This window comes from Bombus pyrosoma, linkage group LG7 (assembly GCF_014825855.1).
Source record: "Bombus pyrosoma isolate SC7728 linkage group LG7, ASM1482585v1, whole genome shotgun sequence".
Lineage (NCBI taxonomy): Eukaryota > Metazoa > Arthropoda > Insecta > Hymenoptera > Apidae > Bombus > Bombus pyrosoma.
The window spans coordinates 16,540,632-16,554,767 of record NC_057776.1 but is presented as its reverse complement, the minus strand read 5'-3'; the positions used below and the strand labels follow the sequence as shown (position 1 = coordinate 16,554,767).

The window sequence follows — 14,136 nt, the reverse complement described above, 5'->3', positions numbered from 1 at the left end:
TCCATACGTTTACTCCCACTACTGGTCCACCTATTCTATACCTTTCGTCCGGCCAGCTAACCCGTATGCAACTCGCGCAAGCCTTTCTTCCTCTTCCTGCCTTCAATTTCCGCTATCTATGGAGTTGGAATAAACGAAATATCGTTTAAACGAGCTACTAGATTCTTCTAAAACGATGGACAAACGTTGAAAGGAAGAAGAAAGTCGACTCAACAAACAAGACTCGGTCGAACGTCAAATTTGAAGATAACGCATGCAGATGGAAAGACAAAGACAGATAGAAAGATCGATTACCCTGTATTAGATTAGAATTCTTTCAAAGGGTACTCGATTATATTTCGCGTATCCGTGAGACACGATTTGAACGAAAAACTAATAGGAGCGATGTGCCTTCGATCGTAAACCGTCGGACCAAGCGAAAATAGGAAGGAAGGGAGGAAGAAAGCGAGACGATATACGATAGGAGAACACGCACGAATTAAAAGCGTTCTTCAAAATTTCGCGGTTAACTGGCCGTTCGGTGGTAAAACGAGACGAAGATAGGTGCGGGGGTGTATCAGGAAGCGACAGTGCACGGAGTCGGAAGAGAACGGAGAAGCGAAGAAGAGAGGGAAAAAGAGTAGGGATAACGTGGGGATCCTGGGTAGACGAGCACCCGTGGTGGTTACGGTACTGTGCGAGTCGGGCCGAGCGCAGACGGATCGCGGGGTGAGCCGTCGCTCGGCATACGTCGAACTAGGTGCCCCGCGTTGGGGCGTCTCCTGCCATCGAGCATCGGTGTCGTGCAGTCGATCGGGGGACGACCACCGCCTTCTTCGAAGTCACTGTTAGTTCCAGATCGTATCGGACTGGATTGGAACGGAACGGTCCCGCCTGTTCACCCGTTAATTCCCCATCGGTGTGTCAGCGCAGACACGGCGACGACGATGAGACTACGACGATGGTACTCGTGGTAGCGCGGCCACAGTGCGTCGTGGCCAGTGCGGGCGTCGGCATCGTCGTCGGTTGTGCACGCGATCGGACGAACAAGGAGATGGTGTCCCCGGATCGTTCGGAGGAAAGTGACTTGGTTGCTAACGCTACTACTGTCAGTGCCGCGTCCGCGTACAACGTCCTCGACGTCGTCGTAGCCGCTGCCATCGCCACCGCCGCCGCCACCACCAGCGTCGTCCTCGACACCGCCACCGCTGCCGTTACTATCGCTGCCGTCGTTACCGCTACCGCCACCGTCAACGCTGCCGTATCCACCATCGCCAGTCTCGCCACTGCCAATACCGTCGTTTTTGACGCCACGAGCACGATTGCTCTTGCTGCCAACCAGGCTTCCAGCGCGACTCTTCGGACGGTCTAACCACCCCTATATCCCAAATGGTGAGTGTCCATCGAAATGTCTCCATTTTCTACAGTATTTTCTCCTTTCTTTCGCGAGTCGAGCTAGCTCAGCTCGAGACTTTCCTTTTCTCCTTCGAAACCACCCTTTCTTTCTTCGGTGCGCTTGTCCTTTCCTACGGGAGAGGAACGTACGGATAGATTCACATTCGAGTGAGATAGAACTAGGAAGACAGAAGAGGGAGAGAATGAGACGGAGAATGGAAATAAAGTATGCAGACAGAAATCGAGGCACAAGGAGAGAAAGAGAGAGTGCGAATGCTGTGTTGTATATGCGAGGAGGAGGAGCACGGGGGGGGGGGAAGGAGAAAGAGACAGAGAAAGAGAGAGAGAGAGAGAGGTGAAGAACGTCACACGAAAGGGTGGAAGGAGGGAGGGGATGACGATCAAGGATAAAAGGAAAGAAGCGCGAACGATATAAAAGATTTTATTTGTCTCTCGACGTTTCGTGTATGCCGTTAGAATAGGATTTCTCGTCCTGTGTTCTACGCGATCGTCGTGTCCCGGCGACTCGACTCCACATAACCTCCGTCAATCGATAATACAAGACGACGGCACCCGCGGCGCTCGGCAAGATCGGCCTAGGAACGAACACAACCCGCGTTCCTGAGTCGAGCTACCCTATCGATGAGCGTCGTCGATATTTCTACCCTTTCTCTACCTGACATTCTAGTAGCACCTGGCCTTCACCGATTATTCGTTCGATTTAAGCGTTCACGCGATGAGAAGCGTCGAAAGTTGGTACGAATGCAATCCATTTGTTCGTTTCGTTGGGCGGTGAACGACGATACGTTCTCCCTTTACCTGCCCTCCGACTGTCCACGCACAGGCACAGGATATATCCTGTTCCTCGTTGGTTCGTGGCACAGTCTCAACCTCGCCCATGTTAATTGGCGAGGATCGATTTTCCTAGAAACGATTACACGGCCGCGGCCTCACAGTCGTTCAATCGCACGTTCGGGGCCCAGGTTTCCCGTCAACCTCGAAGCGAATACCTCGGAAACTCGAGATTAACGGCTTGCTGAGGTAAAGCGGTAAGAGGCGAAGTATCGTTGGTTAGGAACGAAGATAACGAAGATCTGGCGTCGCGACGAGATCTCGTTCGTACACCTGACCGCGCCGTTACCTTTCGAACGCCATTTGCGTGCCGAAATATAATAAAACGCGTTTTTTTATCCCGTATAGAATGCGCGAATGCGCCGCCGGCGATATACGCGCATACTTGCATATATCTATATACGTATATGCACGTATATAGATGGGTATACGTATAACGCGTTGCGCGAAGCGGATGAATGAATGCTGTGAATAAAAGTAAGTAGGTTAACGAGAACGAGATCGTCCGTTCCGAAAAACGCGATCTCTTCGTCTCGTTTTTTCCTTCGCGTTCCTACCGCGCTCTTCTTCGAATCGTTACTGTAAACCGTGACTCGTGATTTTGAAACCGGACCTATCATCGAGACTTTATCTTCAAGACGAAATCTCCCATAGGTCGGGCTGTTAAAACGAATCGAACGTTGGCCACTTGGGCGCGAACATAAAGGTACATTTTCTCCGATTCTTCTGTATACACGATCGCAAACTGCGCCCCATTGTCGTATTGTTATCTACACGCGAGCTATAATACTCCCAGGCCGGGGAAATAATCATACGTATCTAGTTTCTGGTTCGAATCAATGTTTGCAATTGTGCTACTTGGAAATATACGGACCTCCGTGGAAGCGTTTTACGCGGTGGCACGAAATCGGTAGAAAAGAACGCCTTCGCCTATCGGTTTTAACTTCTTTTCTCATTATTAGATAACGATCGGAACTGTAAGGCATGCCTTCCTTTCGCCGCTAGTTTCAACCGACCGTGTGCCCGTTTCTCCAATCGTCGTTCCTCGCTTTCGTTTATATAGATACTTGGATCTTTCATCGAATTCGACAGATCGATGTCTTTCGAGCGTCACCGCCGTGAATTTCAATATCGCGCTTCCGTTCTTGTTGAGGTTTTTAAACTCTCTGTACGTCCGATAAAAAGCTGTTCCTTCTGTATCTACTTCCGTCGAACCTTTATGTATATATATATATATATTCGATGGTGTCACACCGCGACAAAACTATGCATTCGTGCGTCATCGGTTTGGAGTTGCGCTATGGAATCGCTGAATGGAAATTGTTCTGAAAAAGCTAAGTACTACGTGAATTAGTAATGATTCATGACAGACATTGAGGGCATAATTCTCATTTAGCAACCTGCGTTCTAAGAAGTTCTTTAATTCAGTAAAGTACGTAAAAGAAGTAATCACGTAAAGAAGAAAAATTGTCAAGTTTTTAGATCTGTCGTTACTTTTTGTACAACTAAGCTAACGTAATATGCGGTCAAATATTTTAACGTGACATGTCGAACATTCTTACCTGCAAAAAGAAAAGAAAGAAACTTTTTAAATTCGACGATAACGAATGTTTGCAATTTTGAGTGTACAATGTCTAATGGCCCGAGACAGAATAGCAAAATATACCATTTATCTCTTGCTCATTCTTCATCGATAAAAGCACACATAACGTATGCATACGTGTACATGGTTGTGATACATGCATAGGTAAAATGCATATTCCTTACGTACATATGCATATCCGAGCGCGTGTAGTATACACGGACTGCTTTTAGTGCGCTAAGTGCACGGAGCGCACACGATAAAGCGTGTGTACTTTTATGATTAATTTAAGGTAACGTTCCCATCTTTCGAGAACGTAAGGGGTAATTCATCTTGTAGCTGTATCGAGCCGAAGAAAACACCGTGACGAAGACAGAAAACGCGACTAACAATCGGCGATTAATTTCGGAACACAGCAATAAACGATTGAGACTTGCGTTGTTGCGTAATATATATTGGATTAAGACGATTTAAGTCATGGGATTTGTTATCGAGATAGAACAAGAGAAGATAAAATTCTAAAATTTCTTCGTTGCAAATTAGTTTGTCTTATCTACTTATCGATACATACGTGTACATATGTACAACGATACCTTAATGTCGTAACTTTCAAACAGGCATTAATCATCGTCGGATATGTCCATTAATAAATCTCGCTCTCAACCATAGTCGAAAAGTTGCTACTAAAAAGAAGTTGAAGATTCACGGAAGAAGCGTAACTTGACGAGCGTACGTTCGTGACCTACTTCTCTCTTCTACGTTTGCTTGATCGATTACACCTGTACATATATATATATATATATATATATATATATATATGTATATTTTTTTTCTGAAAGTAAAAATTTTTATTTCTACGACTACCATCGTCCATTCTCGTATTTTCAGCTAATCCCCTGTTTCACTCCAACCGAAATTAACATTCCTATCTTATCTCCGTCGAGCTTAATGACGATTTTCCTTGCCTCGTTATTTCCCACTTTTATCGCTAATCGCAATTTCCACACGCCGTGCGGTTTAATGCGCGACTAGACGCTCTGCCGACTATTTTATTCTTTTTCCTTTTCATCATACGTTCGATGGAAATCAAACGAAATGTACGTACCTGGTCTCTCGACAAACGGCTTAACGTTTTCGGATTTACGTATATGGCGACGACGATATTACGTGTACAGATACATACGTATAGATATAACGTATAGTGCAAATCTCCCGAAGGACCTGTTGGCGATGTGCCAATCCTAAATGCACCCTCGCGTCGTCTTCGTCGCAATGCCAACGTCTATGGTGCAGAAATGAGAAAAGCTTGGCTCCTGCCGTTTCGCCAAGCGCATCTCATTGATCCATTTAAATCACAAGCATCCGGAGACGTAAGTTCGTGTGTGTCATCGTGAACGTTAGATATCACCAGATAACCGAGAGTTTTCGTAGGATCGGTTCTGGTATTTCCTACCAATCTCGACTCGATCTCGCCCTTAAAATCGATATCGTTGAACAACGCTGACAGAAGCACGGAATTCTTTTTTGTTCGACGAGATTGATGTTACAGAGTTACGAGAGCGTAAATATCATCTCGCATAATCCGCTATGTGTCATTTTCCAACAGAGATTTCTGGAGGCCAGCGCAGCGTAAATACCGCGAATGTAGGTTGTGCACCTGTTACTCGTTGAAACCGTTTAACAACAAACCTTATTTGGAAATTTTAACTTTCAGCCGGTTATATGCTTTTTAGATATAGAACGCCGCGTTATTACACTGCGAGCAGTCGCGAGTGGAAATTTCGCTCGGTACGTTTCACCATCAGTACTGCTTTCCTAGTTTTCTCTGGTAGAACCGCGGAACGCGATAAATTTACTAGAATTGTGTTACTTTTGTTCAGAGTGGTTGTAGAATCTTGTATTTATTTTCTGATACGATTGTATCAAAGGTTTCAATTAAGGAAGTTTAATTATTTGTCGTTTGCTCACTATCCTAAATTTTATAAGCTACTTTCGCAAATACTTGTTCGTTATTCGTATGTACTTTCATGTTTTCGTGACTAATAATGCATCTACGTTGATATACTTTTATTAATTTTCTATACGACTGGAATTTTCTTTGGTCACGAGAAACAGGAACATTATGTAGTCGACCGCAGTTTCCTGCAGTTTGATTTCATGATTATAGACCAATGATTGTTATACATACGTAATTTAGTACTAATATTGTGATAATTATACAATATATAAAGTACAATAATAAAGCGATAATAAAATAAGATTTAAAGGGTATAGATAATAGAAATATGTACATGTTGCAAGGTACACGAAGTTATGGAAGGTTACATTCTTTATATAACTACTACAATTTAATAAAGACGTACTAATAACACGTATCGATAATAATGATAATATCTTCCACATTCCTACCGTTCGATTCATTTTGTCGTTATTTACTTTTGGATTGTAAAAGCGAGTTCAGAACACACCTGAAAAAATAGATAAAGAAATTACCGTACTATCCCCACGATGATACGATAGCGAACAAGATCGCGTTGTTATTGGGCAGCAATAAATTTTTCGTAATTTCATAGACGGTCCGGTATGACTCGCGATAAGTTGCCTTTACTACCGATAAATTTCGCATTTCGTTGAACGGTGAAAAATGTAGCGCGACATCATTCTCCATTTCGCATCTAACTTTTTGCAACACGTACATACAAACACGAGAAAAACAAGCATCTCGAAGGAACTAGGAAACGCGACAAAGTCCGCGAACTCGATATTTCTTCGTTGAACGAGGATCTATCGATCTCTGGCGACAAACATTACAGTTAAGAAGAAGTTGGGAAAAGAAAAGAGAGAAAGAAAGATTCACGCTCGTTCCGTATCTCGGTGTCGCTGGTGTTTAATCTTTCACAGTAGATGCGGACAGCTAAGGTATGGCGGAGCACAGAAGTACACAAGGAACTGGTATATAAAACTCGTTGAAAAACTGGACAACAAGACAGACACGTAACAGACTGTGAACAATGACGGATAGATTCCCTCGACGGATGGAACGAGGACGGTGAACGAAAGCGATCTGACGGAGAAACGAGCGGCAGAGGAGGGGAGAAAGTCTTTGGATTTCGTTTAATCTTCGACGCGATACACAGAACGTACGCGTTAGTAGTACGCGACTCGTCGACTAGTACTGTCGTTCGTTTCCGTTCGCTCGTCGCTACATAAAGCGCTATCTGTCCGGTTTGCCCTTGTGTTACTTGAAAATATTTCAAGAACGCCGTGTTTTGTGACGAGAATGCTGGTGAAAACTACCGATTTCAACGTCATCGAGGAATTAGATACAGTTCAAATTTTTGATACAAGGTGAGCGAACGAATGTTGCACGCTGAAAGTACGATAGCGTCGAGATCGTTGCACATCGTTCGAAAGGTCATAGATTTTGACGGAGTAATTATCTGGGTCGGTATATATACAGAGGAAGAGAAAGTTAAAAGGTTTCAGTGATCTTTCATTTAGGGTCATTTATTTAAATTTTCCTGTATATTAGCTATTGTTGTCGTTAATATTCAGATACTCTTTAAAACAGAGTGACTTTTTTCAATTTTGATCAAACGAGTTGAGCTTTTTTGACAAGTTAGAATTAGTTTACTAAATTAGTTACTTAAAAAAAAATATTGGGGAAACTACGATTGATAGGAGTCGCGAGAAGAATAGTAAAAGTTACTTTTTACAATTTTTTATCTCAATCTGTAATGAGAATTTAAACGATACGTTTTGTAGATCTACAGGATCGAAGCAAAAACAAGCGACAGGCATCGAAAGATGTAAGAATTTTAAGATTTATTACAATCAGAGGGGAAAAATTGTGAGATACTGTGATTTTCGTCAGTTTTAACGTTGTCTAGGTCGTAGCAACGTTAACCGGTTCTGAGCATATATATATAACTGTTATAAATCTACAAAACATACCGTTTGAATCGTCGTTACAGGCTTGGATAAGAAATTCGTAAAAAGTGAATTTTACTGTATTTTTCGCAATTCTGACCAATCGCGATGTGTTGAAAATTTGTTGTTCGCGCGTTAACTAGCATACTAATTCCTCTAACATTTGAAAAAGAGCTCGAGTCGTTTCATCTATTTTAAGAAAGTTTTCCTGTTTTTTAAAGAGCGTCTGAATATTAACGAGAATGACTGTACCTATACACGTATAGACATCGATCCTGGACGAATGAAAAATCAAACGTGTCCCTGATTTATCTTTTAATTATTCCGTTACTTTGTTTACGTTCATCGAGTTATTTATATATCGTTGATGTATCGACCCATAATAAATATACATAGATCCGTGTTGGTTGTTTCCATAGAAATCAATATAAGTCGATCGAACCAAACTCGTGCCAAACTATAATTATAACACTGATATCTTTACACGAAACGACGAAATCAATTATTTTTACTTTATTCGTTTACCTTGCTCGTTTGATTTCATTATCGGAAGAGAGAAACTTTGCCAATTAGCAAGCGGAATTATGTCGTTATCGCATAGAGGCAATTTAAACGCGCGTTCGACGTTATTGCTAGTCAGAACGCCACCGAGGAAGAATCACTGCTATTCCGTTCACCGGCTATCAAACGCATTCCACGCGTGTCTATTACACGAATTTATGTCGAGTCGATTTTACACATCGTCCCGGTACGTCCGAGTTCTAGGACGACGTGCCGTGAGAATTCCGACTCGGTGCCCCGAGTCGCCAAGCAAGGTCATATTGGAAATTACACTTGCAGTCTGTAATTATACATTACTCGGCCGTGTTTACGACCGCCTTTGTGCGGAGACGCATTCACGGTTTCTACAACAAGCGTGCCATCCTTTCCCTGGCATTCAGGCAATTTCACCACTCGCATTCTTTTCATTCGTATACCAGCGACGAATGGACGCTACAAAAACCGTGGTCGATCAAAGGGGGAATAATTATCGTCAACTGAATGCTTCTTCTTCTTATTCTTTCCCTCGATTCACCATGTTTTTCATTTCTTTTTCTCTGTTATTTGTTTCCTTGGTTTTTTTTCCGCCTTAGAGACGACAGAACTGCAAGATGATTTTCCTTGAGATCGGTCAGGCAAAGAAGAATATTACGCAATTTTATTGGAAAATAGTTTGATGCATAACCGTGGATTAAACACTATTTGTTATGCGTCTGATGTTAGATAACGATATATCTTTAGAATGTACATCTGAGGATGCTTACGTATCGCTGGAATACAATATTCCAAGCTCGAATTCGATTCGAATACTTCCTCGTCAATTTAACGTATAGTTCTGTTTTTACCACGGATTTTGTTATAGATATTATCTTCGTAGAATCTTAGATATTTTATGTATTGCTCGGAACAATTAGAGGATCGTTTTTCATCTTACTTTGATTTTTCCGGCCACTCTTTGTGTCTGTACGATTCTTTGTAATTGTATTAAAAATTATCTTTATTACAATGCCGCATGAATAATACACGAACCGATCGAGTGCATAGAATTTACATTCATTGTGCTGTTCCATTAAAATTTTCATTCTTTCCGCTTAGTTGATGTAACAGTAGCGTTCATAGTAACGATCCTCTATTGTCCGGAGCAAAACACGGTTACATTTTATCGTCTAAAAATGATTGCCGATACTACTACATCTGTTTTCTTTGTTTTCACAGGTTCACTTAGTGTATACCGCCGTCTTATAGTGAGTCGAAAACAATTCACGATCAGAGGAAGGACGTGGCTCTTCGGTACTCGCGATACATCAGTGATCGTATCGCGGTGGAAATCCCACTTATTCCTACGTTAACGTCCGTATCGTTCGCGTTTTACCTCTTCTACCTTTCTTTGATCACGTGGTCGAGACATTAATCGACCTGTTAGAGAAACGGCGATTGCCTCTCCCAAATTGCAGGAATCCCGAGTGGCGAGTGGTCTCGCGACTCGAAATCGAGACACGAGAAACGTCGTGGCGTGATAATATCATCGTCGAGCACGATGGCTTGCGAATTGTCTAAGGTGAGTCGAGAATGTTAACAGGAAAATGAAAAATAAAAAGAAAAAACAATAAAAGAGGATAAATACACATCATTGTTCATAGTTCGTGCACGTAAGCGCTTGCCAATTTATCGGCAGTAATATTTCATAGCCAGCTAATTGTTTCGTAATTACCGAGTATAACCTATTACTCCTACTTCTCGAGATTACGAGATTATCCGTTGTGAGATTACGGTGTTAATTGATCGAGGCGAGGTGCGATTCAATGATTCCGTAATCGGTTGCACCAAGCCAGAATATAAGGATGTTGCATACCTGTCATGCGGCTACGTGCAATTTCCTTCGCTTCTAGAATTTCTGTATCATTAAACGCTTCGAAGTGCAACGCACGACTTCATCGGCGACTCGGCTCTCCCCCTCATACTTATTTACATCTTTTATTTTTACCTTCGTATTTTATAAATCATGCGAAACGAATTATACAGAACGATTCTCGATACTCGAAACGATAAGTACGATTTTCGAACGATTAACGAAAAGAATTGTTATCGCCAAGATTCGAACGTTGTTCGATCCGTATTTTGGCCGTGATATCTTTCCAACGTGCGATTTTCGCGAAGCATGGTCGAACGTTACTATTCAGAAGAATGGAAGCAATTTATGTTGTTTCGGTTGTGGTATTTCGCATCGGACGAGAGCTGGAATATATTTAACGACAGTAAACGATATTAATAATGCTCGTTACTGTGGTACTTTAATTGTCGTCGTAAGACGAGCCAGTGCGATGCATGCAGGAAGCTCGGCTTAATTACTGCAGCACGATCTTGCAGTAACTGGCTCATCGTTTCCAATTTCACGTGCGCATCGGCTGGAATGAAAATTCATAAGCTTCGTTTCGCTCTAATCGATCGTTCGAAAGTTGTGTTGAAATTTCTTCGAAATTTCACGTTTCACGTCGTTCGGCCATGTAACGCTCCAGAGCAGGACTTCGTTATGATCGAATGGCGAAAGTAGCGGTCGATTTTCCCTATTCCCCCATTTAACGTTTCTCTATTTCTCTTTAAACGGCTGCACTTTCGCGGTAATATTCGCTGTCAGTGAGCAGGAAAGTTGCTCGGGCTTGGCATTATGTACGTTTCTAACAAACCGTGAGCAACTTTGCGTGAATTAATCATCGTGCTTCCTCGTTCTGGCTGCTGTCAGACTTTCAACGAATTGACGCGAGAATCGTTCTGATTAATTTGCAATGAAACAGTTATGGACTTGTACGGTTTGACGCGCAGTCAAACAGAGTCATCAGGAAACACGGTAACATGGAATCACGCGTACACGCGTTCATCGTCGTCTTTTTTTTATTCGTGGTCAGACGTTCTTTTAGCTCCCTTCCTTCTTTGCAGTTGTGTAATTTTATCGAATCCGCTTCCTGCGTGGCTGAATGACATTACCACTTGCGCATTTGTATCCACGCTTCTAACGTGGCGTGCCACGTAGCAAAAACCAAGCAAAGAAAGATCAAAGGCTGCTTTCACGATATCGCAATCACGATAAAATTACGATAAAAAGCGATCGCAAAGATATTTATTTAGGGAAAAAAAAAAAAAGACGGAACTATAACACGTTAAGCTCACCGCAAAATCGCTGCTGTGCAAAGTCTAGGCGAAGCTTATCAATCGATTTAGAATCATCATAATGTAACGCAAAAACACACGAAATAACGAAACCAACGAAACAAGAAAACGACAAAACAAAAAAGAAATTTATCGCTCGTTGCTCTTAGTATTCCTCGGATATGCAGCATCGGGTGGTCTTTAGTCAACACAGCCGAGGAAGACGTTGAAGGGGAGGATGATGTCGATGTTGTATAAATTCTTCTCTCTGTGTCTGTGTCCTGGCGTGTAGCTCAAACGATGGCCGATTCACGCGGCTTCAAGCCAATAAACCAGTTGTGGCAGAGCGCGGCAGTGTCGACGGACCCGGATTCGGAGTGCCTCTACGAAGAAATCTCGGGCCTTTCGGGGTCCCAGGATACGGAACCAGGGCCGGCTGGTGCCGCCGTCGGGGAGGAGGAGGAGGAGGAGGAGGAAGAGGAGGAGGAGGAAGAGGAGGAAAGAGGGAGGCTCGATTTTGGTGCACAGGTCGGCGGTAGCAGCTGGTGGAGGCAAAGCAAAGGAAGCGAAAGAATCGCCGCCAGCAGCAACGCCGGCACGGCCGGACGTAAAAGTAGCAAAAGTGTTGGAACTAGCGCGAGATCGCGCAGCAGATCGGCCGATCGGCCATCGAGCGGACGTCAGGACATCATCAGGGTGGAGGAGGAGCAGTATGCCTCACGAAGAAGTTACGTGGAGCCCGGTACAGGCGCCGTACTGCCGCCTCCTGTTACCGGTCTCAAGCTGACCAGGGGGCGTCCGACCAGCACCGTCGCCCGATATTTGCACTCGGCCTCCACCAACACCGGTCACTATCACCATCATCATCACGGGTCGCACGGACAGTATCCACCCGGCAATATCGGTAGGCCGACGACTAGGCGACATCAACATCATCACTCAAGTCGCGGCACGTTCAGTAATGAGACGCAGGAAGAGGTACAGGAGGACGATGAAGCCACTCTACGGGAGTTGCTTGTAAGGTACGTTTCCCCGACGTACCCACCATACATATCTCTCTCTTATACTTATATACCTTAACGTTTTCTGTGAAACACCTCCACGCGTCTTTTCGATTTTATATATTTTATATAGTATTATCGTACAACGATAACGCGGCTCTCTTCTTTATACCACGTACTACTACCAATTGTCGAATAGTACGAGCTTCGCGATCAGAGTTCGGACCTCGAGCGACACTGCTATCATCACGGAAAAGGGAGAGTTTACGTTTCAAAATAAAATTATACACGATGTACAAATGATTTGTCGAAGACGTTGTCACATGGGCGTCGCCACCGACGTCTCTGAGAATTATCTGGATTGTTTGGATGTACGTATCTGACACCGGCGATCGTCTTCCGGTCCATCGATCATTCGCTCTTGCCGATCTGTCTCTCCTTCTTTTTGTTTCTTTTTTTTTTTTTCCTTGACGAGACGCGAACTTGTACATGTTCGAACAATATGAAGGATCTCTTTCTTTTCCGGTTTTCAAACGAGACGAAGAAATTCGTTCGATTCGCGAAATAACATTTAAAGGAAAGTACAATCTGTTATTTGTTAAGATTCGATCGTGAACTTTTAATCTTGGCGAATCCCGCGGGCGACGAATATCTCGAAACATTTTTATCATCTGATTTCATAGTTTAGCGCCTCTCTTCTTAGGATCCTGTATTGATATTCCGTAGTGATCTCTCTTTAGGCTCTTATATAGAATTATTATGTTCTTTGTTTCTTCAGCGATTAAAACGTAGTTGAATTACTCTTAGCAACCCTGCGTTTAAGTAAGTCGTTGCGACCGTGGTTAACCCCTTAATCTACAGTATCGTGCGAGAGACGTGGTACGTCGATCGGGCCAAACATGAACAACACATGTGAGAGACGTGGTACGTCGATGTTATTGATTTATTATTTACTTGAAGATAATAAATCTTTCTTGTTCTATGATCAATTGGTAGTAATTATTTATCAAGCATCTTGCGAAATAAAATTAGTTGTACCTTACACATTGCATTTATATATCAAAAGACGTGTGCGATTTGCACAACTGCGGACGCTCGGCCAAACCGTGAAATGGCTCGACGTGTGATCGACCTTGTTGTTGTTTATGGCACGCGCTATTGGAAGTTAAATCGTAAGGTAAGGGGTTAATCGAACTTTGTCAACTTTTTCAAATATTATTCCTACTATTTTAAATAAGAGTCTTTCGAAGTAACTTTAGCTTAGTGCCACGGCAGTTCAGTAGAACAACGTATATAAGCTCTTAAGACTTGCATACCAATTAAGAGAACACTTCTCGCTCTCTATTATTCGCCCCGAAGTACCCGAATCGATAGCACTTACTTATCGATCATAAACTCTCTCGTAGACAAGAATTACTATCCAACGAACCCTTTCCATGGACATTGTTCTTTTCAATGTCCAACAATACTTGCGATATTCTCTAAACGCATCCAGGTAATTCCCGGCCTAAGTGGCGGTGCCTCGTTCACCTGAATTAACGATTGAACGGAGAGTACACAATAGAGAATCAGCAAAAGAAAAGAAAGAGAAAAAGCAAAAAGCCAAAAAGAAAAGAAGCAAACGAGATAAAAGAAATATAGTATGAATTAAGATAAAAGAAACAGACGTTTTCCCTGCTTATCGTTTTACATAGACTCTTTATGTATCAGAGA

At 42.9% G+C, this 14,136-nt stretch overlaps 2 protein-coding genes across 15 annotated transcripts in view; one reads left to right on the top strand and one right to left on the bottom strand.

The window, feature by feature from the left end:
- LOC122569396 overlaps positions 1-14,136 on the bottom strand; it is an 84,363-nt gene that overhangs the window by 56,682 nt on the left and 13,545 nt on the right. The gene's annotated exons all lie outside the window — the stretch shown is intronic.
- LOC122569379 (glucose transporter type 1) overlaps positions 529-14,136 on the top strand; it is a 31,752-nt gene continuing 18,144 nt past the window's right edge. For 5 of the 14 annotated variants that reach the window (XM_043730335.1, XM_043730337.1, XM_043730333.1 and 2 more), the window contains exons 1-3: positions 6,933-7,156; positions 9,494-9,836; positions 11,593-12,444. In XM_043730335.1, the coding sequence (XP_043586270.1) occupies positions 11,723-12,444 (722 nt within the window). In that variant the 5' untranslated portion in view covers positions 6,933-7,156; positions 9,494-9,836; positions 11,593-11,722. Of the gene's footprint in view, positions 1,372-6,927; positions 7,157-9,493; positions 9,837-11,592; positions 12,445-14,136 lie in introns of those variants that run through there. The other 9 variants (XM_043730329.1, XM_043730325.1, XM_043730330.1 and 6 more) reach the window with 7 other exon arrangements.